General features: G+C 40.8%; 1 protein-coding gene across 4 annotated transcripts; it reads right to left on the bottom strand.

The window, feature by feature from the left end:
- Positions 1 to 883: 883 nt before the first annotated feature.
- On the bottom strand, positions 884 to 23,709 carry LOC128692609 (D-aspartate oxidase). 4 transcript variants are annotated; one of them, XM_070089862.1, is made up of 8 exons: positions 23,571 to 23,709; positions 16,969 to 17,193; positions 13,573 to 13,696; positions 12,611 to 12,753; positions 11,697 to 11,853; positions 9,804 to 9,992; positions 3,895 to 3,987; positions 884 to 2,760 (listed from the first exon to the last, which is right to left on the bottom strand). In XM_070089862.1, the coding sequence occupies exons 2-8, from the start codon at positions 17,169 to 17,171 to the stop codon at positions 2,647 to 2,649; spliced, it is 1,023 nt and encodes a 340-aa protein (XP_069945963.1). In that variant the 5' UTR covers positions 17,172 to 17,193; positions 23,571 to 23,709; the 3' UTR covers positions 884 to 2,646. The 4 variants fall into 4 exon arrangements, with proteins under 4 accessions (XP_069945963.1, XP_069945964.1, XP_069945965.1 ...); XM_070089863.1 differs by having other exon boundaries at positions 16,969 to 17,206; positions 23,571 to 23,708; XM_070089864.1 differs by having other exon boundaries at positions 16,969 to 17,176; positions 23,571 to 23,707.
- Positions 23,710 to 25,037: the final 1,328 nt, after the last annotated feature.

Here is a 25,037-nt window from a genome sequence, read left to right on the forward strand (position 1 = left end):
ACCTCCCCTTCCTAGGATCAAACGTGATTAGTGTTTAGCACTTCCCAGTGAATATAATAACCAAAATAATCTTTAGTTTTAACATTGCAAATTAAGTGAAGTGTATCAGTCACTCATATTTTAAATGCCACAATCGAGGTTTTTACATTATTCCATTATCTGCCTCTGACGATTACCCTGATATTCACACTTGCGTGATACACGACTGTGCCTGCCTAGACTCGTGACTGCATACCCTTTTTTGTTCACTCGAGCCATTCGACCTATAAGCCTACATGTTGATATATAATAAAATTTAGTGCATGTATACTATTGCATTTGTAGTTAGGCATTTTTCCCACCTGTTTTCAGTGCCACATTTGCTGTACTTTGCTGTTTCTTTTTTTATATCTCATCTACTGCTCGAAATACTATATTGGCACCACGCAAAATATAAGGGCTGTCCCTGTCATAGGGCTGTAAACGGTACTACTCCTGACACAAAGAAGGTTCACCGCGCCTTTGTCAAAGCGCTGCCCCCACCATGGGGCTATAAACGGTACTCACTTGACATGAATGTTCACCGTACCCCCGCCATAGGCTGTAAACGGTACATCAGTTGAACAAACTCCGAACTACTTCGGGAGCCACTGCTGGATCACTACATGGAGAAGACAAGGATGACTGGCCCTGTATCCTAGAATGTAGTATAATATAATAGTTGACATGAGACATGCTTGAAGAGTTTAAGCACCTAAATTGGTAGCATTTTACAAAAATATGTGGGATAATGGTAGTTGGTTAATTTACCTTAAAGCCTGTAACACACTAGGTTCATTAAGGCTGCATGTCACCTATTTACCAGCTGAAAAAAGCTTTAAATTAATGAACATTGATAAAAAGGTAAAATACTATAAGCTTTATTTAGGTTCATTACATTCGATTTTGCAGGCTATTATACATTTAAGATTATAAGTAGTTAACACAATCTGTGAGATTTATGAAACTCTAGTAGACTCTCCTGGGCTCTTACTAAGTTCTTAAGTGAACCTGACTTATTGTACCAACTCTGATGACCTTTTTACCTAAGTTCTCAACCTGCACACTTATTCATCGTAGCGCCAGCAACCACCTGTCAGAATGACTCTTATGGGACTTGAAGTTGTTCGTATACATTATAGAACAAATACTATCAAAACATTTATTAGGTAGGTAGCTACAGCTAACAACATTCACCTACAAATACAAATAAGCTATTTATTTTCTGTAGAAAATAGTTAACATGTAATAAAATAATATTAGGGACAAAAGAAAGCCACTAGCATGCAGTGTTTTCTCCACTACTAGTTCCCTCACAATTACAGATTTCTAAAATATAGTTTTGAAGTATGAAAAGTGGTGGATTAATTTGTCAGGAGATTAGACGAGTGTTACTTGACATCTATGTTAGTCAAATGATGAGCCGTAACTGGTTAAGCATCCACTGACTTACCCAGCCAGGATCCTAGAAGGGGGTCGAAATATGCAGATTAATTAATCTCCCGAGTTTCTGTCTCCACGTGGGTTATTAGTGAGCACAACAACATGTGCTTAAAAACAAATACATCAAGTTGATATGTAATCAGGGCAACCCTCAAGAAACTGGATAATCCGAACAGTTTTGATTATACTGACAGAATGTAGATAGATACACATGCACACTTCAGGAATTTTTATTATTTTTTTCCACAAATGGCTTCTGAAGAAATCTTAAACTGTGCGTGAATGGCTTTATCCACACTTAAGAAGTGAATGATAAAACAGTCTGAAGGGTCAGAGGGAGTGCAAGATAAGCAGCTTTAATACACTTTGGTAAGTTTTGTGATAGTTTCCATTGAATGACACTTTTAGGTTGAGCACTTTCCCATACATATCATTTTCCTATTTTGTTGCCTTTTATGCTGTTCTAGTGTTAGCTGATTGGTAGCCACTTAAGAAAAGCTGTCTACCCTGGTGCACCACATCTGAAAACAAGACTGGGCAAACATAATGTACATGAAAATGTACACCGAGAGGTGTATGTCTGTGTATATATGTTGAGCTTACTTTAGTCCCTAATTTAGGGTTTAAGCATTCTTGACTAGTGGTGAACGGGTCGATAGACTTTAAACCCTGTTAACTAACGAACATAAACCGTCCTATGTTCTGGTGGCGCTGTGGTCGGTGCTCAGAATTTATTTGTTGTAAGCTTGTAGGAATTTGAGTGTATGTAGTGCTTTCTTTGGAGCTTATTGTTGTTCTTGATTTCCTCTTTAGTCATGGTGATCATATCCTTCTAGGGAAGTTAGCCACTTGATTGTTGTCTTCCTTTCAGTGATAAACCGTTTGTGTTTTTGTTGGCAGTGTTTTTTTTCAGTACAGTCCGGGCGGAAGTCTTGAGATGGTTAAATCTGATACGGTTACTTAACACTAAGCAGTACGTTATACAATGGTAGTATGTACTAATAATATGTTAATATGGGTTATGGTGTTTTATTAGAAAGATTTTCGTTCGCCAGAGGCTTGGTCAAGTCCTTGCCAGACAAAACTTCTCATTAATGAAATACCATAACCCGCACATTGTTGCATTATCATAACCAGTTTATGTCTTTACATGACGTCACATTTTGGTTTCGTGCGGCATTGACTTTATAGCTTGGCCTTGTGTGAGCTTAGGATCTCCTGGACGAGGGAGACAGCTTGCATGGAGGTACCCGGAGCTGACATTACTCCGTAACTACCATGGCCATAGTTGTGCACCACCTGTAAAGAAAAAAAATACATCTAAAACGAGAAACCATATCTCTCTTGGTATCCATCTATATGATGCATACAATTGCATTAGACATCGAGACTGTTCATGGGCAGTGGAAACTGGATAAATTGCTAAGACTGCTCTGCTATTTGGGATTTTCAGTTTCCTTTCAGTTATACATTAATTGCAAGTGTTAAAGAACACTTGGAAGAACACTTGAAACATCTGATTGAAGGCGAGGCAACAATCGTTGATGGAAAGAACGAGGATTGTCTCTTTAGACTTGTACATTAAAGAAAGATCAATCGTGACAGAGATAAGGGCAGCTTAAGATCCACTGGCTCCTTATTCTTCTCTCATGTTTGCAAATAATAATCTTTTTTTTAATTGCCTAAATGTGCCTTGATAAATGTTAACTTGAAGTCCATAATGTTGTTTTATTATTAGTTAAAATAAGTTTCGCGACATAAAATCCAGAAGAAAGAGGCCTAATCAAGCTTATATATATTTTATTGCAACTGACTTGACTTTATTAGCATACATTCGTAAATTTTGTGGTTTTGTGTTAATATACATTCAGTGTTTTAGGCTACAAATCATATCTATGATATAAAATATTGAGGCGGTAGATAAGATACTTATATAAGTGACTTTATTAACATTCCAAACCGTTTATAACCAGTAGTGAGGAAATAATATATATATATATATATATATATATATATATATATATATATATATATATATATATATATATATATATATATATATATATATATATATATATATATATGCAAAACAACCACTCTGAAAGAATAGAGAAATTCCAAGCGCTTTCGTGACTACTCACATTATCAAGGAACTATGAAAGTGAAGCATCCAAGGAAGCTATATAAGGGGTCCGGCCAGCACTTTCATAGTTCCTTGATAATGTGAGTAGTCACGAAAGCGCTTGGAATTTCTCTATTCTTTCAGAGTGGTTGTTTTGCATATTTTGAAATCACCTGTTTACTGTGATCTTATTGCATATATATATATATATATATATATATATATATATATATATATATATATATATATATATATATATATATATATATATATATATATATATATATATATTGTATTTCACTTTTACTGACCTGCAGTGTTCTTCCGCTGGGGAAAGTCATAAGCTCCCTCTCCACTCTGACCACGGGGCGGTACGGTCGCAGTCCAACCCATTCTCGTATCACCTGCCCATAAAACACAATGTAACACGTATAATTATTCGATCTATCTATATATGCTGCCATATATCTTGCATCTAACCCCACCCATATTGGGATGGAAAACATTATCCGCTAGGCCTTGAAGCTGTGATAGTAAAATATAGGAACCTAAGAATGGAGGAGCACTGCAGTACCTGGAGTTTACCTGGAGAGAGTTCCGGGGGTCAACGCCCCCGCGGCCCGGTCTGTGACCAGGCCTCCTGGTGGATCAGAGCCTGATCAACCAGGCTGTTACTGCTGGCTGCACGCAAACCAACGTACGAGCCACAACCCGGCTGGTCAGGAACCGACTTTAGGTGCTTGTCCAGTGCCAGCTTGAAGACTGCCAGGGGTCTGTTGGTAATCCCCCTTATGTATGCTGGGAGGCAGTTGAACAGTCTCGGGCCCCTGACACTTATTGTATGGTCTCTTAACGTGCTAGTGACACCCCTGCTTTTCATTGGGGGGATGTTGCATCGTCTGCCAAGTCTTTTGCTTTCGTAGTGAGTGATTTTCGTGTGCAAGTTCGGTACTAGTCCCTCTAGGATTTTCCAGGTGTATATAATCATGTATCTCTCCCGCCTGCATTCCAGGGAATACAGGTTTAGGAACCTCAAGCGCTCCCAGTAATTGAGGTGTTTTATCTCCGTTATGCGCGCTGTGAAGGTTCTCTGTACATTTTCTAGGTCAGCAATTTCACCTGCCTTGAAAGGTGCTGTTAGTGTGCAGCAATATTCCAGCCTAGATAGAACAAGTGACCTGAAGAGTGTCATCATGGGCTTGGCCTCCCTAGTTTTGAAGGTTCTCATTATCCATCCTGTCATTTTTCTAGCAGATGCGATTGATACAATGTTATGGTCCTTGAAAGTGAGATCCTCCGACATGATCACTCCCAGGTCTTTGACGTTGGTGTTTCGCTCTATTTTGTGGCCAGAATTTGTTTTGTACTCTGATGAAGATTTAATTTCCTCATGTTTACCATATCTGAGTAATTGAAATTTCTCATCGTTGAACTTCATATTGTTTTCTGCAGCCCACTGAAAGATTTGGTTGATGTCCGCCTGGAGCCTTGCAGTGTCTGCAATGGAAGACACTGTCATGCAGATTCGGGTGTCATCTGCAAAGGAAGACACGGTGCTGTGGCTGACATCCTTGTCTATGTCAGATATGAGGATGAGGAACAAGATGGGAGTGAGTACTGTGCCTTGTGGAACAGAGCTTTTCACCGTAGCTGCCTCGGACTTTACTCTGTTGACGACTACTCTCTGTGTTCTGTTAGTGAGGAAATTATAGATCCTTCGACCGACTTTTCCTGTTATTCCTTTAGCACGCATTTTGTGCGCTATTACGCCATGGTCACACTTGTCGAAGGCTTTTGCAAAGTCTGTATATATTACATCTGCATTCTTTTTGTCTTCTAGTGCATCTAGGACCTTGTCGTAGTGATCCAATAGTTGAGACAGACAGGAGCGACCTGTTCTAAACCCATGTTGCCCTGGGTTGTGTAACTGATGGGTTTCTAGATGGGTGGTGATCTGGCTTCTTAGGACCCTTTCAAAGATTTTTATGATATGGGATGTTAGTGCTATCGGTCTGTAGTTCTTTGCTGTTGCTTTACTGCCCCCTTTGTGGAGTGGGGCTGTCTGTTGTTTTTAGTAACTGTGGGACGACCCCCGTGTCCATGCTCCCTCTCCATAGGATGGAAAAGGCTCGTGATAGGGGCTTCTTGCAGTTCTTGATGAACACGGAGTTCCATGAGTCTGGCCCTGGGGCAGAGTGCATGGGCATGTCATTTATCGCCTGTTCGAAGTCATTTGGCGTCAGGATAACATCAGATAGGCTTGTGTTAACCAAATTCTGTGGCTCTCTCACAAAAATTCATTTTGATCTTCGACTCTCAGTCTGGTTAGCGGCTTGCTAAAAACTGAGTCATATTGGGACTTGAGTAGCTCACTCATTTCCTTGCTGTCATCTGTGTAGGACCCATCTTGTTTAAGTAGGGGCCCAATACTGGACGTTGTTCTCGACATTGATTTGGCATAGGAGAAGAAATACTTTGGGTTTCTTTTGATTTCATTTATGGCTTTTAGTTCTTCCCGCGATTCCTGACTCCTATAAGATTCCTTTAGCTTAAGTTCGATGCTTGCTATTTCTCTGACCAGTGTCTCCCTACGCATTTCAGATATATTGACCTCTTTTAGCCGCTCTGTTATTCTTTTCCGTCGCCTGTAAAGGGAGCGCCTGTCTCTTTCTATTTTACATCTACTCCTCCTTTTTCTTAGAGGAATAAGCCTTGTGCATATATCGAGTGCCACCAAGTTAATCTGTTCTAGGCATAAGTTGGGGTCTGTGTTGCTTAATATATCTTCCCAGCTTATATCGGTTAGGACTTGGTTTACTTGGTCCCACTTTATGTTTTTGTTATTGAAGTTGAATTTGGTGAATGCTCCCTCGTGACTAATCTAATCTCATTATGTCGGTCTGGGGCTCCACGCATACATGTCTGAACCTCAATTATGTTGTGATCTGAGTATATTGTTTTTGATATGGTGACATTTCTTATCAGATCATCATTGTTAGTGAGGATGAGGTCTAGTGTATTCTCCAGTCTAGTAGGCTGTATTATTTGCTGGTTTAAATTGAATTTTGTGCAGAGATTTAAAAGCTCGTGTGAGTGTGAGTTTTCATCAGAGCTGCCTCCTGGTGTTATTACTGCAACAGTATTATTTGCTATATTCTTCCATTTTAGGTGCCTCAAGTTGAAATCCCCCAGGAGCAAGATGTTGGGTGCAGGAGCTGGAAGATTTTCCAGACAGTGGTCAATTTTTAACAGCTGTTCCTGGAATTGCTGCTAAAACTTCCACTACATCATTTGAGGCATTAAGCAGTTCTGTGCAAACAAGTGACTCTGCAATGTACAGGCCAACCCCCCCCCTTTTGCCTGTTCACTCTGTCACATCTGTATAGGTTGTAACCTGGGATCCATATTTCGTTGTCCAAGTGATCCTTTATGTGGGTCTCAGTGAAAGCCGCGAACATTGCCTTTGCCTCTGCAAGCAGTCCACGGATGAAAGGTATTTTGTTGTTTGTTGCTGGCTTTAGACCCTGTATATTTGCAAAGAAGAATGTCATCGGACTGGTGGTATTGTTGGTACTGGGGGGGGGGGGTTTCCGGCATTAGTATCTGTATCTGTTGGTTTGGAGTGGAGGCCATCGACTGTGGTTCCACTCCAGGAATGACTGGATTTGGTGTACGATTTCTGCCATTTCCTGTCAGTTTTTTTCCTTCCTGGCACTAAAAAGCCTCTCCCTCTTGAGTGGCTATGGCTACCCAGGTTTTCCCATGGCCTGGATGTTTTGTATCTTTTTGTCCCCTTTAGATGGTGTGCCTGGCAATTTAAGTTATAGCACAGTCTTTCCTGCACTGAAGAGGTACACATTTCAGGGTGAAAAAGCTTACAGGAAGGGAGTTTGCATTTTCCTGTTGTCATATGGGCACGGCATTTTCTAGGGTGGTCATAGTTGCACGTCCCATCTGTTTTTCCAGATTTCCCATGTCTGCAGATACCAAGTGCATAGTATGTGCACAGGCTTGGTTTCCGTTTGCCTTGGGTTTCTGTGACTGTATTCCCTGTTGGTGCATGTTTCCCTGTCTTATTCCTATCCTCCCTAGCACTAACAATGGAGCTCCCACCAGTTGTTTTTTGGTAATATATCCTCACTATTGCTAGTGGAGTCCTCTTGTTTGCTATTTCCCGTGGTATTTCTAGTTTGCAATATTGGTTTTATCTTATCTTTGACTACACTTGTTTCCGCACTACGGCTCCTGTCCCCTATGAGGTCATTTATATGTATTCCTTCCTGCGTATAATTCCCGACTACCTGGACAAAATCTCCAGCTTCACCATTACTGTCTCCCAGGACAGCACCTCCAGCTTCACCATTACTGTCTCCCAGGACAGCACTATCAGCCCCACATTTACTGACTACCAGGACATCACCTCCAGCCTTACAGTTTCTGACTACATGGCCAGTATCAAGGGCAGTACCATTCAGCCCAGACTTTTTATGTTCCCATCTGTTGTAGAAAGCTTCCAGGTTGTCTATGAAAGCAGCTTTGATGTTATCCTCTTTTAATACCCTTGTGGTTTTAGTCCACAGATTTATCTCATTTGGGCATACCCAAAAACACTTCCCTGTTTTAATACTGCTTGTAGCTAGTTCTTGGATATCTGCACAAGGGGCGTGACACCAATTTCCACAAAAATGACAATTTATCCATGTGGAAGCCCGTTTGTTTGATTGACTGCAGACTACACAGAGCTTCATAATGATTTGAATGGTTGATTTACTGTAATTCTACTAGCAACCTCTTGAATACTCTATTAATAACCTCCTTAAATGAAGCTCTAGCTATTTGTATTTCTATTTCTACTGTACTTGTATATTGGACAGCTTACCGTGTACATTCCTGATTTATATTTATTGTTTGTGTTTGATAAGGGCGCCTACAACCCCATCCATTTACAGTCTGCTTTATTGTCCAATGAATCCGTTTGAAACCAGTCAAGGGTTCGGACCAGTCAAGGGTTCGGACCAGTCGAGGGTTCGGACCAGTCGAGGGTTCGGAACCAGTTGGATCTGATCAGGGTCACTTATTTAAAACATACTGGTCGGTGATTTGGGCTAACACATGAAGGATCTACTTAAAATTATCTACCCGAGTAATATGTGATTTGATTGATACAAAAATATAACTTGCGTGTTGAAGAACCGGTGATTGCTGGCAGCTCCTACAATGACGAACGGTCGAGCCTCAACCCTTGTTTATCAATCGCTGTATCTAGCTTTTCTAGGGTTTTTTCGTCTCCACCACAATAAATGCTATATTATCACTATAGTTGACTGGTGGAAATTTTGGAGGAAGGACGCTTTTTCCGTAGTAATAATTGCTTCTCGTTGTGTATATTGCGACCGCTGGTAACTACAGGTTATATGAAATTCACAGTATACGTCTGGTATTTCAAGAAAAAAGAAACTAATGAAAGTCACTCCACTCCACTAAGTACCATTATAATACTGGTTAGTTGCTACTACAACACTGTATTCTGCTATTCACTGGTATCACTAGATTATATGCGAGTACACTAGCAGGCCAGGAAGATTATTAAAACAGCTGACCTCTGTGGTAAGTTTCTGGCGACTTCTGGCACCTGCCTCTATAGGCTTATCACTTCATTTACAAATTCACCTGTTTTCAAATGGCACTTTAGCCTTTATCATCTGTATACTATGGAGCCACTGTAGTATACACTATACACTATGTATACACAATGTTATCAGGGAGACTTTCTTTCCTCTGACAAAGAAAAGTTCTATTATTATTATTTTGCACACGGAACACAGGCCTATGATTCCCCTCTGGCAGTAAACTCTGCTAGGGAGTCAAGGTACTAGGTCAAGGTGTTAACGTAAAGGACGATGTGATAGTCTTTCACTCATCTACAACTGTATTGCTAAACCAGTATTTTTGTTCTATCCTTTATAAATCTGGATTTATTCTCTTGAAAATATATTTTCTATAACATTAAAATTAACTTAGGCATTACTTGACTAAACTTTAGACATTATCAAAAATAATAAATGGTATTTAGTTTGCCGGGAGAAGCTGAAAAGCTTCTCGAGGCTTGGGTGTTGGAAATAATTATATCCCAAGTAAGAATAACGAGGCGAGTCCACGAACACAAAGAGCTTTTGGTCATCTGACTGATGCTTGATGCTGTGTTTAGGAAACTACTGACCTGAGCCTTTTGGAGGCTGGGCACAAGACTTGTACACTTTCCCCAGATGTTCATAGAATCATACTCGTCAATCTCTTGTTTGCTAGAATTTAACTGGTTGGTGGTTCCCAGAGTCACGTGATTGATGCCAGGGATGACGTAAGTGAAGTTGTCAGTCATGAAAAAATTCTCCACCCATGGTGCTTTTACCTAATAGTATTGAAAGATAATTATTAAAAGCTGACCCACAATAAGCCTGACCTACGATAAGCCTGACCTACAGAAAAGACTGAGCTAGACACAAGAATGACCTACACACTAGAACAGCCTACACTCAAGCAGGCCTACACATAACCTGCTCTACACACAAGGCTGATACCGCCTGCAGGACAGTATGAAAGTGCTACAATACTTCCTTGAGTAATATTAGTGATTAAATTCACTGTTATTTAATAAAAAATGCAAATGATTTTGAATAGCCACTGCAGAAAAGCTTAATTAAAATAATCACCGAGTTTATTTTTTACCATCATTAACATTGATACACCTCAAAAAAGCTATTTATTTTATTTATATTTTGTAGCCTAAGTATCTAAATTCAGAGTTGGATTATATTACTAGCTATAAGTATGCTATATTACATGGCATCTATAATTAATATTATATATATATTTTTTACGACACGGCCTTATAGCTTTTGGTATGAGAATAGATTTCACCGTAGCTATATATAAAAATTTCAGAAATACTATTCACTGTCAACGAGTACCTTAAATGCATAAAGGATTGCAAAAATACTCATTTGATGTCCTTTCTACTGTTCTGTTGTAGATTCGTCCGGCCTGGGTCTCTTCCAAATGGTGGCCCGGCCTTGGCTCCCTTTCGTGGGAGTGTCTCAGACCAATGTCTGCCATGGGAGGAGGTACAAGTACCTCCTCGTCTTCTGGGACCAGATGTCTCCAGGCCTAGCCCCATTACCCGCCCCCACGGGGCTCGGAGGGAGAAGCTAGGCACCTTGGGCTGCCACAAACCCCGCCCACACTGGGCTCGATGGGTGTGGCAGCTGCATGGGAGCAGACGATGTCAGGAGTTGCAAAGGTAGCAAGCACTACAGGATCGTTTTGGAGTCACACCCCAACTTTGGGCATTAAGTCTGAGCGCTGGGGAAGCTCAAGAATGCCTCTTGCTGTGTGTGTTGCTGCTGCTACTACTACTACACTTGTCCGTTGCACTCTGTCATTTTGTGATATAGTGCTTGTGAGGTCACTAAGGGAGACCTAACTCCAGTAAATTGTCACACACCTTGCCTTGGCAAATAGCTGTCAGACATGCCTCTCGGCTTAAGTCAGGTCTTTTGTTCCTGAACTGGCATCAGGTCATAACATGTGGTCTACGCCTTATAGGGAAGGGGGTGCTTTAAGGACCATATAAGCTCAAGGAAACAGCTAGAGGGAGAGAGAGGTTGGTAACAGGATCGGTGAGTGGGAGCCCTGGACAGCCGCGTGTGCAGTGGACCACGGGTTGCGAATCTCGGGTAAGCTGGTTGGTGAATTAAGAGTGAGTACAAGTCCGTGTTACTGATAACATCTACCCTTCCCCCTGGCAATAAGTCTCATAGGATATATTGTATTCTCGCTCTTTATGTTATTAAATAAACTATAACCAAAGTTCCCATTTTTATTTGTACCCTCTTATGCTATTCCCAATTCTGTTCAGCACTGGGATAATACAAGAGACGTGCTTATTTGCTGGGATACCTCAGGCAGTAGGAAATTTTACATTAAACCACATCCTACTTAATCAGTAGCCTCATAAATTTGTAACTCCTTTCAGATAATACATCCCCCCGGTTATATGTAACTCACTGATATACTTAGGCATGGAATTCATAAACCTGAAACTACTGTGATATACCTGATATATCTGTCCTCTTACAGGCATTACATTGGCGTCCTGACAGAGGTATCTCGCGCCGAGGCCTGAGCAGTTGCAGACAACATCGAACTGGTCAACTAACTCTTCGAAGCTCTCGAGACGATGATCCAACACACGACCTCCTCTGCGCTTGAACCTGCCAGAAAGACGAACGTAAAATTAGATTTGGTCACGAGAGGTGCTCCATCCTTAGTCTGCTAACTACAGCCCAGTTTCTTAAGCAGTCATGTTGGTGATAGAAACAAAAACCCTCGGTCTACAATACAAACCACCTTTAAAAATATATTTCATTTAAATAACTCCCTTATTCACAGCCTCAGAAAAGAGCAATAAAGTGTGGCTGCAACTGGTAGTGCAGTGTCCTGTGAGGAAGTGTTATTTGTGACAGGCACTGCTAAGTTCAAGGCCGGTCAAGAGTTATACTGTGATTCTCATTTTTAATGTATGAGATAGTGGCTAGTGCTCAAGGTCATGCGTGCTTCGTCCCGTGTTGTGCTCAATATAGTCAACAGTGACTGTCTGTTGTATATAATAATCTCAATGGTCATGCCATCTTAGTAAATCAAGCTGTCATTCCTACTTTCAGTGTTGGTGAAGTTTATCATCTCGCTTGGGAATGAACCAAGAGGGAAGGTGGAGATTTTTAACTTGTAAGTAGAAATGAGAAAATTTTCTCTTAATGCTTATCGTAGTCATATGATGACCCCTACTCTATGTTTATAACTTATCAAAGTTATCAGCTTGTAAAAATAAACTGTGCGGAAACTAATTGTAGCTTGGCCAGAAGCTAAAGCAGTAATAATAATAATAATAATAATAATAATAATAATAATAATAATAATAATATAGTAAAACACTGTTTATGAAGAGTATTAGTCATTGAGTTTACTGACTTTTCCATAAGGTAGGGCATGTTTAAGCGGTTCTCAATGAGGAGGGTGGATACGAAGGATCCATACTGCCAGCCTCCCGGGATGGCCTTAATCTCGGCAGGTGTCAAAATGCGATGCTCGGTCAATACAGACAGGTAGGGATCCTGAAAGGAAAGTCAGAAATATTTTTTTTTTTTTTTTACACAGGTCGTTTACAGAAATAATTATAAAATTTAAAGACAAATTATTAAAAAGGACGGGAACTTTAATGCATTTTAACTCGTCAAGTTTTTACCTAAATAATGTTTTAGAGAGATATTTTAAAAAACAAGGTGTATGTATCTATTTTCAGACCTCTAAAATTAGGTGAGTATAAACAGCCTTTTGCAGACTAAGGATCGAGCCTCCATCACTCCTGGCGAGCAGTGACCCACACTGGTTTAATGTTTCATGAAATACAATCTGCACTCATCTAAAATGAACGCTGTTTATAAATACAATAACCGTCCACAATTTATACAAATGCGTTACAATGAAACTGATCTGTTTTTTTTACAGCCTCCTAAAAGCACACTCTGTTGATCATTTATTTTCACTATTCCTTGATAATGTGACAAATCACGAAAGCGCTTGGAAGTTCACTATTCTTTCACAGTGGTTGTTCTGTACAGTTGATAACGGTAATCATCTCACTCAAACATAGCATTATCAGAACTCTCGTACGCTATGCATTAAGAGGTATGCAGAGCAAGCTAGAAGGGAATGGCTTCTGCGTAGTTAAGATCGCCTGTTTGCGATTATATTGCACCAAGAGGAATACATAGGCACAAATACATTTAGTTTTTAAGGGGCATGCATCCCAAACACAGGTGCCCCAGTGGTTACTTGTCTCCAGCAGGGTATATAGTAACAAATCTAGTCAACAGACATTTTTTTCTGACGAAGAGACACCACCATAAATAAGGATCGTAAGTCATACGCACCTGGACGTACTCCGGGTCTGTGGCAGAGAGGATGTAGCCAGAGAGACGCTTCACTCCAGCGGCTGACGCCTCGGGAGACTTAGCAATTTCAGAGTAATACTTGAAGCTTTTAATCAGCCACTCCCTGGAGATAAACCAAATAAATATTCTAACTAATAGCTGTCTTTTTTTAATTAGTATTACTAAAATTGGTTGCGCCGTGTTGTGCTACTGCTACCATTATCTCTGACATTTAAAAAAAAAAAAAATAGACAACGCTCAAATATACTTAATACACAATCATTATATTTTTTTAATCACACTCCATCATACATCAATCATTGCCTAAACATTTGTAAGTTGTAAGATATTTATTTTTTTTTTCAAACCCTTAATTTTTTTTACCATACTTAGAAATGCTAGAAAACCATAAATAAGTAAAAAAAAATAATAATAATAATAATAATAATAATAATAATAATAATAATAATAATAATAATAATAATAATAATAATAATAATAATATTTATTTCTACGAGTACATTATACACGGTATATACAGGCCTAGCTGACATCAGTGACATATATAAAACCCCTGGTTATGCAGAGCTTTTCGGGCAAATTAGATCAATTTTGTCCCCAGGATGCGACCCATACCAGTTGGCTAACACCCGGGTACCTACTTACTGCTAGGTGAACAGAGACAGCAGGTGTCCTAAGGAAACATGACCCAATGTTTCTGTGGAATTTTTAATTTTATAATTTTTCATAAATTTAGCATGTGTAAATATGAATAGTATAATAACTGTGTATTAAAAAGTGACGCTGATTTGACCCTTTGAGAAATTTAGTGTGAAGAAGGGTGTCTAGCGGCCGGGGAGTGAGACAGGGGAATGGGACGCCATACTGAATTAATGTGTGAGCACTGGTTATGGTGAAATCGTCTAGTAATCCGGCGTCATCGAGGCCATAATTGAATGGATTGACTTTAAACTATAATTAACAACTCGCGCTAAACTTCATCAACCCGAAATGTGAAAAAAAAATCCTGGCTACGAGAGTGAAGCTCCAATCCCGATATTAGCAGACGGAGTTTCGAGCCTCCAGCACTCCTTGCACTGACCCACACAGGTTTAACACTTCATGACTTACAATACAATCCCCGCAAGAGGTTGCGTCGGCTGATTTCATTCCCTCCCTGTCAGAGTTTTTAATGCTACTGGAATGTCCCCTGTTGAAGAATAGGGACAGAGAATTAGCCCTTTCATTTAGATTTATCACTGGCCAGTAGGATTCTATTTGTTAGGTAGGCATTGTGGGGTGATCCAACTACAGTATAAATGGTAAGTGGTAATATAAATTTCTTAATTATCGAACTTTTGGTACATATGTGCCTAGTGTCAATTAGAAAATTGTTACCCTGTCTGTGTGTGTTATCATTCCCATTAATCCTTTCTGAAGATCGTTTTCTTTAATTTTCATGCAGTCCACTGGTACTATTTTATAATTTACCATTATTGGTATTAATGTTTAATATTGTAATTATTAATTTAGTATCAGGTCAAGCTTTTTTGTGAGAGTGGTGAAGGAGTGGGCATCGAAGGAGTGACAGTTCTGTGATCTACTGTGACTAAGTCCCACTTACCTCACCCAAATTATTTACATGTAATAATCACCTCATGCAGGTAATTTCTCACAGTTTCTGCCCATACCGGGATCACACCATGGACCTTAATGTGTGAGCCGAGTGCGCTACTGAGCAAGATAAGGGACACTGTCCTAATCATATGATAACCCATTGGTTGGCCACTACTTGCGTACTTCACCTATAAAAAAGTGATCGATTATTTTCAAAATAGAATAAGCATATTTATTTTACTATAACTCCACTAAAATCTATACGAACAATCACCGGGTAATAGTGAGAAAAGTGAAGCTGAGGGTGGATAGTATGATGGATGAGACAAGTGATGGGGGCTTGTTGAGGTGTTGTGATAACTGCTGTGGGTATTGTAACTGAAATTGCAAATTGTTAGGGGGGACTTGTACAACGTGGTGCAGTAGTGTGTGACTTGTATATTTTTGTTGTATTGCGAAAACGAGAAAAAATTGTGGGTGGTGTGGGTTATTATTGAGGCAAGTGGAAGTGCGGGTGGATAGTGTGAAGTGTTATGTGTTGTGGGTTGTTGTGAATTATGAGTGAAATATCTTTTTGTTATATTACGAAAACGAGAAGAAATCGTGGGTGTTGTGGGTTATGAGTGAAACTTTTGAGTTATCGACAAGGGAGACAGGTTAATGTATAGGGGAGATTCCGGGGAAGGAGTGAGAGTGTGAGTGTTCCCCCCCCCTATGAAGTATGTAATCTTAATTCGTGATATGTAAAAATTGTGTAACAAATAAATGATAAAACAAAATGAATTTATGTAATGATTCACCTTTGTACACTTACCAGTTGTGATATCATTGACTAAATATTTTTACCGTATCACTTGAATGATTTCTCGAGAGAAATGTTTACCCTGTTAACACGTATTGTGCAACCCTGGTACAGTACTTAAGAATATTTAGCATAAAATCTCAACTAATTTTAGCCTAATATTTTCCTCGTTTAGTAATGCACGACTACTAGATAATTGTAACTGGATTTATAGAGAATCTGATATGTAATGAGTATGTTGTTATTACTGTTGTTATTATTGCATTTGATGTTTATATTGCTAATGAAATTCAGAATTTTTTAATAGGTAGTTTGCAATACTTTAGTGATACGCCTCAGTCTCTTATATGACTCACTACTGACCGGGTCGTCAGACGTGACCCTGACCTGCACAAAGACCAGACTCACTACTGACCGGGTAGTCAGACGTGACTCTGACCTGCACGAAGACCAGACTCACTACTGAACGGGTCGTCAGACGTGACTCTGACCTGCACAAAGACCAGACTCACTACTGAACGGGTCGTCAGACGTGACTCTGACCTGCACAAAGACCAGACTCACTACTGAACGGGTCGTCAGACGTGACTCTGACCTGCACAAAGACCAGACTCACTACTGAACGGGTCGTCAGACGTGACTCTGACCTGCACAAAGACCAGACTCACTACTGAACGGGTCGTCAGACGTGACTCTGACCCACACAAGCTGAATTTTCCCTTTTCTTCCTCCATTTACTACTCTTTGGCACCAACCTTATATTCGTAGTTATTTACTTAAATTTTGCCATTAAATTACCAATGATTATTAATCCATAGACATAAATGTTCGAAAAAACATAGTAATAATATATTTCTATAGAGCAGTAAATCGGTATGGATCATTTAAAGGGAAGGAATGGGGATGACTCGATCCTCCATCCTTGTCGCAGCCAAGGTCAGGTACCTAGTACACTTGGTGAGGAAAAGGTGTGTCACCTTGCAGCGTGTGGCGTGGGTCCCCTCAGGGACAAGCTGGGTATGAACACACCAGCAGCTCCATCACTGGTGGTGTCTGTAAGAAACTTGTCGGCCACCACGGTTACTCTGACCGCCTCTTGCCCCGTCAACGCCTCTTGCAGGAGCGTGGCCGTTGTCAGACCCACCACGCCGCCGCCAACAACGCCTACCTCCAACACCATCTCAACTGAAAGGCGAGATATCCTGGGAAAGATAACTGGTAAGAAGAAAGAATTATTGGCCGAAAGTTTTTATGATGAAGCAAATTAAATGCCAGAATGAACAATCATTTATGAATATATATATATATATATATATATATATATATATATATATATATATATATATATATATATATATATATATATATATATATATATATATATATATATATTAATGCATCCATGAAAATGTTTATTTGTATATATATATATATATATATATATATATATATATATATATATATATATATATATATATATATATATATATATATATATGTATATATATATATATATATATATATATATATATATATATATATACATATGGTATAAACCTTGGTAATAAATACCGGCAAGTTGGTTTAGAAAGACACGTAAGCAAACACTATGACATATTTATTAGAAAACGTTTCGGTCCTGGGACCTTGATCACTTCTAACATACAGAGGTAGAAAGACATTATATATATAGGCGGAGAGTGAGGTGTGACGCACGTGACCTGAGGAATGTCATAAGAACATAAGAACTTAAGAATGGAGGAACACTGTAGAAGGCCTACTGGCCCATGCGAGGCAAGTCCTTATCAAAACAACCTCTGCCTATGATGAGGACGGGTAGACGATGAAATCATGTGACTCCTGTGTTGTTGGGTTGGTGCTGCTTAAGTATCATGTATGCCAATGTTTTTGAAATTTTGTAGTTTCCAGTTTTGCGTTCTATAGTGTCGGTGACGGCGATTAGTGTTTGCTTACGTGTCTTTCTAAACCATATATATATATATATATATATATATATATATATATATATATATATATATATATATATATATATATATATATATATATATATATATATATATATATATATAAATATATAAATCTATAGGGGAAGGAAAGAGGGGTAGGGGTCGTCCTCGAAAGGGTTGGAAAGAGGGGGTAAAGGAGGTTTTGTGGGCGAGGGGCTTGGACTTCCAGCAAGCGTGCATGAGCGTGTTAGATAGGAGTGAATGGAGACGAATGATACTTGGGACCTGACGATCTGTTGGAGTGTGAGCAGGGTAATATTTAGTGAAGGGATTCAGGGAAACCGGTTATTTTCATATAGTCGGACTTGAGTCCTGGAAATGGGAAGTACAATGCCTGCACTTTAAAGGAGGGGTTTGGGATATTGGCAGTTTGGAGGGGTATGTTGTGTATCTTTATACGTATATACTTCTAAACTGTTGTATTCTGAGCACCTCTGCAAAAGCAGTGATAATGTGTGAGTGTGGTGAAAGTGTTGAATGATGATGAAAGTATTTTCTTTTTGGGGATTTTCTTTCTTTTTTGGGTCACCCTGCCTCGGTGGGAGACGGCCGACTTGTTGTGTATATATATATATATATATATATATATATATATATATATATATATATATATATATATATATATATATATATATATATATATATATATATATATATATATATATCGTGTGTACTCACCTAGTTGAGGTTGCAGGGGTCGATTCCGAGCTCCTGACCCCGCCTCTTCAGTGTGTGTGTGTGTGTGTGTGTGTGTGTGTGTGTGTGTGTGTGTGTGTGTGTGTGTGTGTGTGTGTGTGTATGTGTGTGTGTGTGTGAGCATAGTTGCTGACTCTTGTAGGAAGTACAGCATAAGGCCAGAGAGGTGGCAGGAGGAGGCGGGATCACAGTGGGACCTGCCACTGGTGTAAGTATGTCGTCGTCCGTCGTCCAAAGATCGGACAAGCGTTGTAGAAGTCTTGTACCAAGATCCCATGATGTTGCAGTGTCTGACAGATGTGACGAATGATTTTCAAAACCGACAAGTTGAAGAACTGAGACACTTATGCAACACATGGGAATCTTTATTGAAGAAACGTTTCGCCACACAGTGACTTCATCAGTCCAATGCAAAGTAGAAATGGGTAAGAAGAGGAGGAGATTGAGGTAATGATTCCCATATGTTGCATATGTGTCTCAGTTCTTCAACTTGTCGGTTTTCAAAACCATTCATCACATCTGTCAGACACTGCAACATCCTTGGATCTTGGTACAAAGACTTCTTCAATGCTTGTCCGATCTTTAGACGACGACCTACTTACACTAGTGGAAGGTCCCACTGAGATCCCGCCTCCTCCTGCTTCGACTCACCTGACTGCAGTATATAAGCCACCTCTCTGGCCCTATGCTGTACTTCCCACGAGAGTGATGGATTGAACACATCGATTCCAGGCTGAGGGACTGATTACCTCAATCTTCTCTCCTTACCCATTTCTACTTTGTATTGGACTGATGAAGCCACTGTGTGGCGAAACGTTTCTTCAATAAACATTCCCATATGTTGCATGAGTGTCTCAATTCTTCATCATGAACCAACGAGACTGGACCTAGTATTCACCTTGAGTAGTGCAGATATTGAGAACATCACATATGAAAGACCCGTGGGAGCCAGTGATCATGTGGTTTTAGGCTTCGAATACATAGTAGAGTTACAAGTGGAGGGGGAAGCAGAAAGGGCCAGACGAATGAAGCCAAACTACAAGAAAGGGGACTAGCAAGCGTAAAGAACTTCCTGAACGGAGTTCAGTGGGACAGAGAACTGACAGGGAAGTCAGTAGATGAGATGATGGAATATGTGACAAAAGTATGCAAGGAAACTGAGGAAAGGTTTGTACCCAAGGGTAACAGGAATAATGAAAAAGCCAGGATGAGCCCTTGGTTCACCCAAAGGTGCAGGGAGGCAAAAAACAATTGTGTCAGGGAATGGAAGAAGTATAGAAGGCAAAGGACCCAGGAGAAAAAGGAGACCAGTCGTAGAGCCAGAAATGAATATGCACAGGAAAGACGGGAGGCCCAAAGGCAATATTAGAAAGACATAACAGCGAAAGCCAAATCTGACCCAAAGCTGTTGTACAGCCAAATCATGAGGAAAACAACAATCAAGGACCAGGTAAACAGGCTGAGGAAGGAAGGAGGGGAGGTCACAAAAAACGACCACGAAGTATGTGAGGAGCTCAACATGAGATTCAGTGTTCACAGAGGAGAAAGAAGGGCCTCCAGAAAGGCAGAGAGGTGGGGTACACCATCAAGTGTTGGACACAATACATACAACCGAGGAAGAAGTGAAGAGGCTGTTAGGCAAGCTAGATACCTCAAAAGCGATAGCGCTGGATAACATCTCTCCATGGGTCCTGAGAGAGAGTGCAGAAGTGCTTTGTGTACCACTAACAACAATATTCAACACATCTATCGAAACAGGATGACTACCGGAAGTATGGAAGACAGCAAATGTAGTCCCATTTTTTAAAAAAAAAAAGAGACAGACACGAAGCATTAAACTACAGACCAGTGTCACTGACATGTATAGTATGCAAGGTCATGGAGAAAATTATCATAAGAGTGGTGGAGCACCTAGAAAGGAATGAGCTTATCAACGACAGCCAGCACGGTTTCAGGGACTGAAAATCCTGTGTCACAAACCTATTGGAGTTCTATGACAGGGTGATGGCTATAAGACAAGAGAGAGAGAGAGGTGGGTAGACTGCATTTTCTTGGACTGTAAGAAGGCGTTTGACACAGTTCCACACAAGAGATTAGTGTGGAAGCTGGAGGACCAGGTAAGGATAACAGGGAAGGCACTACAATGGATCAGGGAATACCTGTCAGGAAGACAACAGCGAGTCATGGTACATGGCGAGGTGTCAGAGTGGGCGCCTGTAACGAGCGGGGTGCCACAGGGATCAATCCTAGGACCGGTGCTGTTTCAGGTATTTGTGAACGACATGACGGAAGGATAGAATCCGAAGTGTCCCTGTTTGCAGATGATGTGAAGTTGATGAGAAGAATTAAATCGGACGAGGACCAGGCAGAGCTACAGAGGGATCGGGACAGACTGCAGGCCTGGTCCAGAAACTGGCTCCTGGAGTTCAACCCCACGAAGTGCAAAGTCATGAAGATTAGGGAAGGGCAAAGAAGACCACAGATGGAGTACAGTCTAGGGGGCCAGAACCTATGAATCTTACTCAAGGAAAAGGATCTTGGTGTGAGTATAACACGGGCACATCTCCTGAGGGGCATATCAACCAAATAACTGCTGAAGAATTGAGACATGCAACACATGGGAATCTTTATTGAAGAAACGTTTCGCCACACAGTGGCTTCATCAGTCCAACACAAAGTAGAAGTGGGTAAGGAGAGTAGAAGTTTGAGGTAATCAGTCCCTCAACCTGGAATCGATGTGTTCAGTCCATCACTCTTGTAGGAAGTGCAGCACAGGGCCAGAGAGGTGGCTTATATACTGCGGTGAGAAGAGTTGAAGCAGGAGGCGGGATCACCAAGTTACCCAAGTAATAGCTTTTATATCCTTTTACTCATGTACGAATTAATTGCTCTACCATATTGTCACTACTACTACTACTACTACTACTACTACTACTACTACTACTACTACTACTACTACTACTACTACTACTACTACTACCACTAGTGAACATCGAAAAGGTACCTCACTAGTACTGCACCTCACTCTGAGCCTTTTTATACCCTCTGTGTCCATATACTGCTTGTATCGGCTTGACAAAGCTCCTGGAGAGCGAAACGTTGCCACAATAAAATGTCACATTAGTTGCACTTGTGTCCTTTTACTTTACATATTGTCGGTAATTCTACCAACATTATTACAAGACTAGTCCCGGAGCCAAGGGGTATGTCCTACGAGGAGAGGTTAAGGGAAATCGACCTGACGGCACTGGAAGACATGAGAGATAGGGGGGATATGAAAACGACATATAAAATACTGAGATGTATAGACAAGGTGGACAGAGACAGGATGTTCCATAGATGGGACACAGCAACAAGGGGTCACATTTGGAAGTTGAAGACTCAGATGAACCACAGGGATGTTAGGAAGCATTTCTTCAGTCACAGAATTGTCAGGAAGTGGAATAGCCTGGGTAGTGATGTAGTGGAGGCAGGATCCATACATAGCTTTAAGAAGAGGTATGATAAAGCTCACAGAGCGGGAAGAGTGACTGAGCAGCGGACAGTTGAAGAGGCGGGGCCAGGAGCTGTGAATCGACCCCCGCAACCACAACGAGGTGAGTACAACTAATTCAAATTCAAATTCAAATTCAAAGTTTATTCTCTATAAGGATTACAATGTTGATTTTACAGAAATTTGGTTATTGTGTGGTTTACATGTTGTAAAATAGTGATTACAGAGTGTACCACTAGAACGCTTAGCATGGCTAGGCATTTCGGGCAGACTTAGTTTTATTCTTAATTGTAAAATATTACAAATTATGAGGTAAGTTGGTATTATGGCTAAGTGACTAAATACTAGTTTGTGAGTTTAGCAATGTGAATGCTTTTGTTTTGGCACAGTACATAGTTTCAGTATTGGAGTATCACAGGATTCATTATTTTAAGATTGAGATTAATATTTCTGTTTATGGTCAAATGAGTGAGTGAGTGTAAGTGTGAACCACCAGGTGGTATTCGTGTAGTTAGTTGACGGGGTGTATCAGGGAGATAAGATGTTTTCTAATGATAGTTTTGAAGGTGATGAATGTGTCTGCAGTTCTAGAGTTCTCAGGTAGGGTATTCCAGATTTTAGGGCCTTTGACATACATTGAATTTTTGTAAAGGTTTAGTCGGACACGGGGAATGTCGTAGAGATGTTTGTGTCTGGTGTTATGCCTGTGGGTTCTGTCACAACTATCAAGAAAGTGTTTTAGGTCAAGGTTGATATTAGAGTTTAAGGCCCTGTAGATGTAGATTGCACAGTAGTAAGTGTGGATGTACTGAACAGGGAGTAAGTTTAGGTCTATGAAGAGTGGGGGGGTGTGTTGCCAGGGATGGGATTTAGTGATTATTCTTACTGCAGCTTTTTGTTGGGTTATTATTGGCTTTAGGTGTGTTGCTGCAGTTGATCCCCAAGCACAAATAGCATAGGTGAGGTATGGATAAATAAGTGAGTGGTATAGTGTGAGAAGGGCATTTTGCGGCACGTAGTATCGTATCTTGGAGAGGATCCCAACCATTTTGGATACTTTTTTGGTTATATGCTGGATATGGGTGCTGAAATTCAGGTTGTTGTCAAGGTATAAGCCTAGGAATTTGCCCCCATTATTTCTGGTAATTAGCGTGTTGTCAATCTTAATGTTAATTTGTGCATCTCCTGCTCTGCTACCAAACATAATATAGTAGGTTTTGTCGGTGTTAAGCGTAAGTTTATTGGCTGTCATCCAAGTCGATATTTTGATCACACATATATACACACATATATACACATGTACACTCATAGCAACACTGATAGAATCGTAAATACATATTCGTAGTAAGGTACACGAGCTTGCCTGTAGGTGAACGAGAATATTCAGCAGGTGGAGAGTGGGACTACGCTGGAGGTGGAGAGTGGGAAATCGCTGGAGGTGGAGAGTGGGACTACGCTGGAGGTGGAGAGTGGGAAATCGCTGGAGGTGGAGAGTGGGACTACGCTGGAGGTGGAGAGGGAGGCTGCAAGCCCTCTCACTGACTGCGCACGAATGCCACTACTAAGTAGTCACCCCGGCTCGGGAATATCTTTCTTGCCAAACCCTCACATTTATCAGCTGGGGGAAGTGGGTGGGGAGGTGGGGGGCCTTGATGCTGATGAGGGGCTCCTGATGTAAGACATCCTGACATGCCTACAGAGTGCAACGGACAAGTGAACTAGCAGCAGCAACACTCACAGTTTAGTTTAACATGTTTATTATGCACCCCATACCCATCCTGTGGGCGGTAGTCAAAAGATTACAGCAAGAGGCATTCTTGAGCTTCCCCAACGCTCGGATGTAATGTCCAAAGCTGGGGGTGACTCCAAAAGGATCCTGTAGTGCTTGCTGCCTTTGCACCTCCTGACATCGTCTGTTGCTAATGCAACTGCCATACCGTTCGAGCCCAGTGTGGGCAGGGTTTGTGGCACTCCCTCCGAGCCCCGTGGGGGCGGGGAATGGGGACAGCTGGTCCCAGAAGACGAGGAGGTACTTGCACCTCCTCCCATGGCAGACAGTGGTCTGAGATACTCCCGCGAAAGGGAGCCAAGGCCGGGCCACCACTTGGAAAAGGCCCGGGCCGGGCGATTATACCTGATTGTCTCCCATTCGCAAGGAGCTGTGTAATTCCCGTCGTTTTAGATCTTTTCCCTGACTTGTTATAATTGTCCACGGAGACCTGTTGACGTTCTGTTTGTAAACAGAGCATTCCAAGGATAGCTGACCTTACTCTTGCATTCACTTGTCAATATATTTCATTATCTTTTAATTCAGTTGCTGCTGTACTTCATTATTTTTCACTAGGTCGGTGGTATACTTCATCGCTGTTTCGTGACCTTTGGTGAATGGTCGTGGTACAGCATTTTTTCTCTTGAACGGAGTTTTAGTTCTAGTGTAAGACCGAGTGTGAGCAATTCTGCCTTACCGTATTCAGTAGCCACAGTCTACATTACAATGGATAGATGTCGCGGCATGATGTTAAGCATGCTGTGTGTGTGTACTCACCTGTTTGTGGTTGCAGGGGTCGATTCACAGCTCTTGGTCCCGCCTCTTCACTGATCGCTACTAGGTCCACTCCCTGCTCCATGAGCTTTATCACATCGCTTCTTAAAGCTATGTATGGAACCTGCCTCCACTATTTCACTTTCCAGATTGTTCCACTTCCTGACAACTCTGAGTGAAAAAAAAACCACTTCCTGACATCACTATAATTCATCTGAGTTTTTAACTTCCAGTTGTGAACCCTTGTTGCTGTGCCCACATCTCTGAAACATTATATCCCTATCCACC

This window comes from Cherax quadricarinatus, chromosome 30 (assembly GCF_038502225.1).
Source record: "Cherax quadricarinatus isolate ZL_2023a chromosome 30, ASM3850222v1, whole genome shotgun sequence".
NCBI lineage: Eukaryota > Metazoa > Arthropoda > Malacostraca > Decapoda > Parastacidae > Cherax > Cherax quadricarinatus.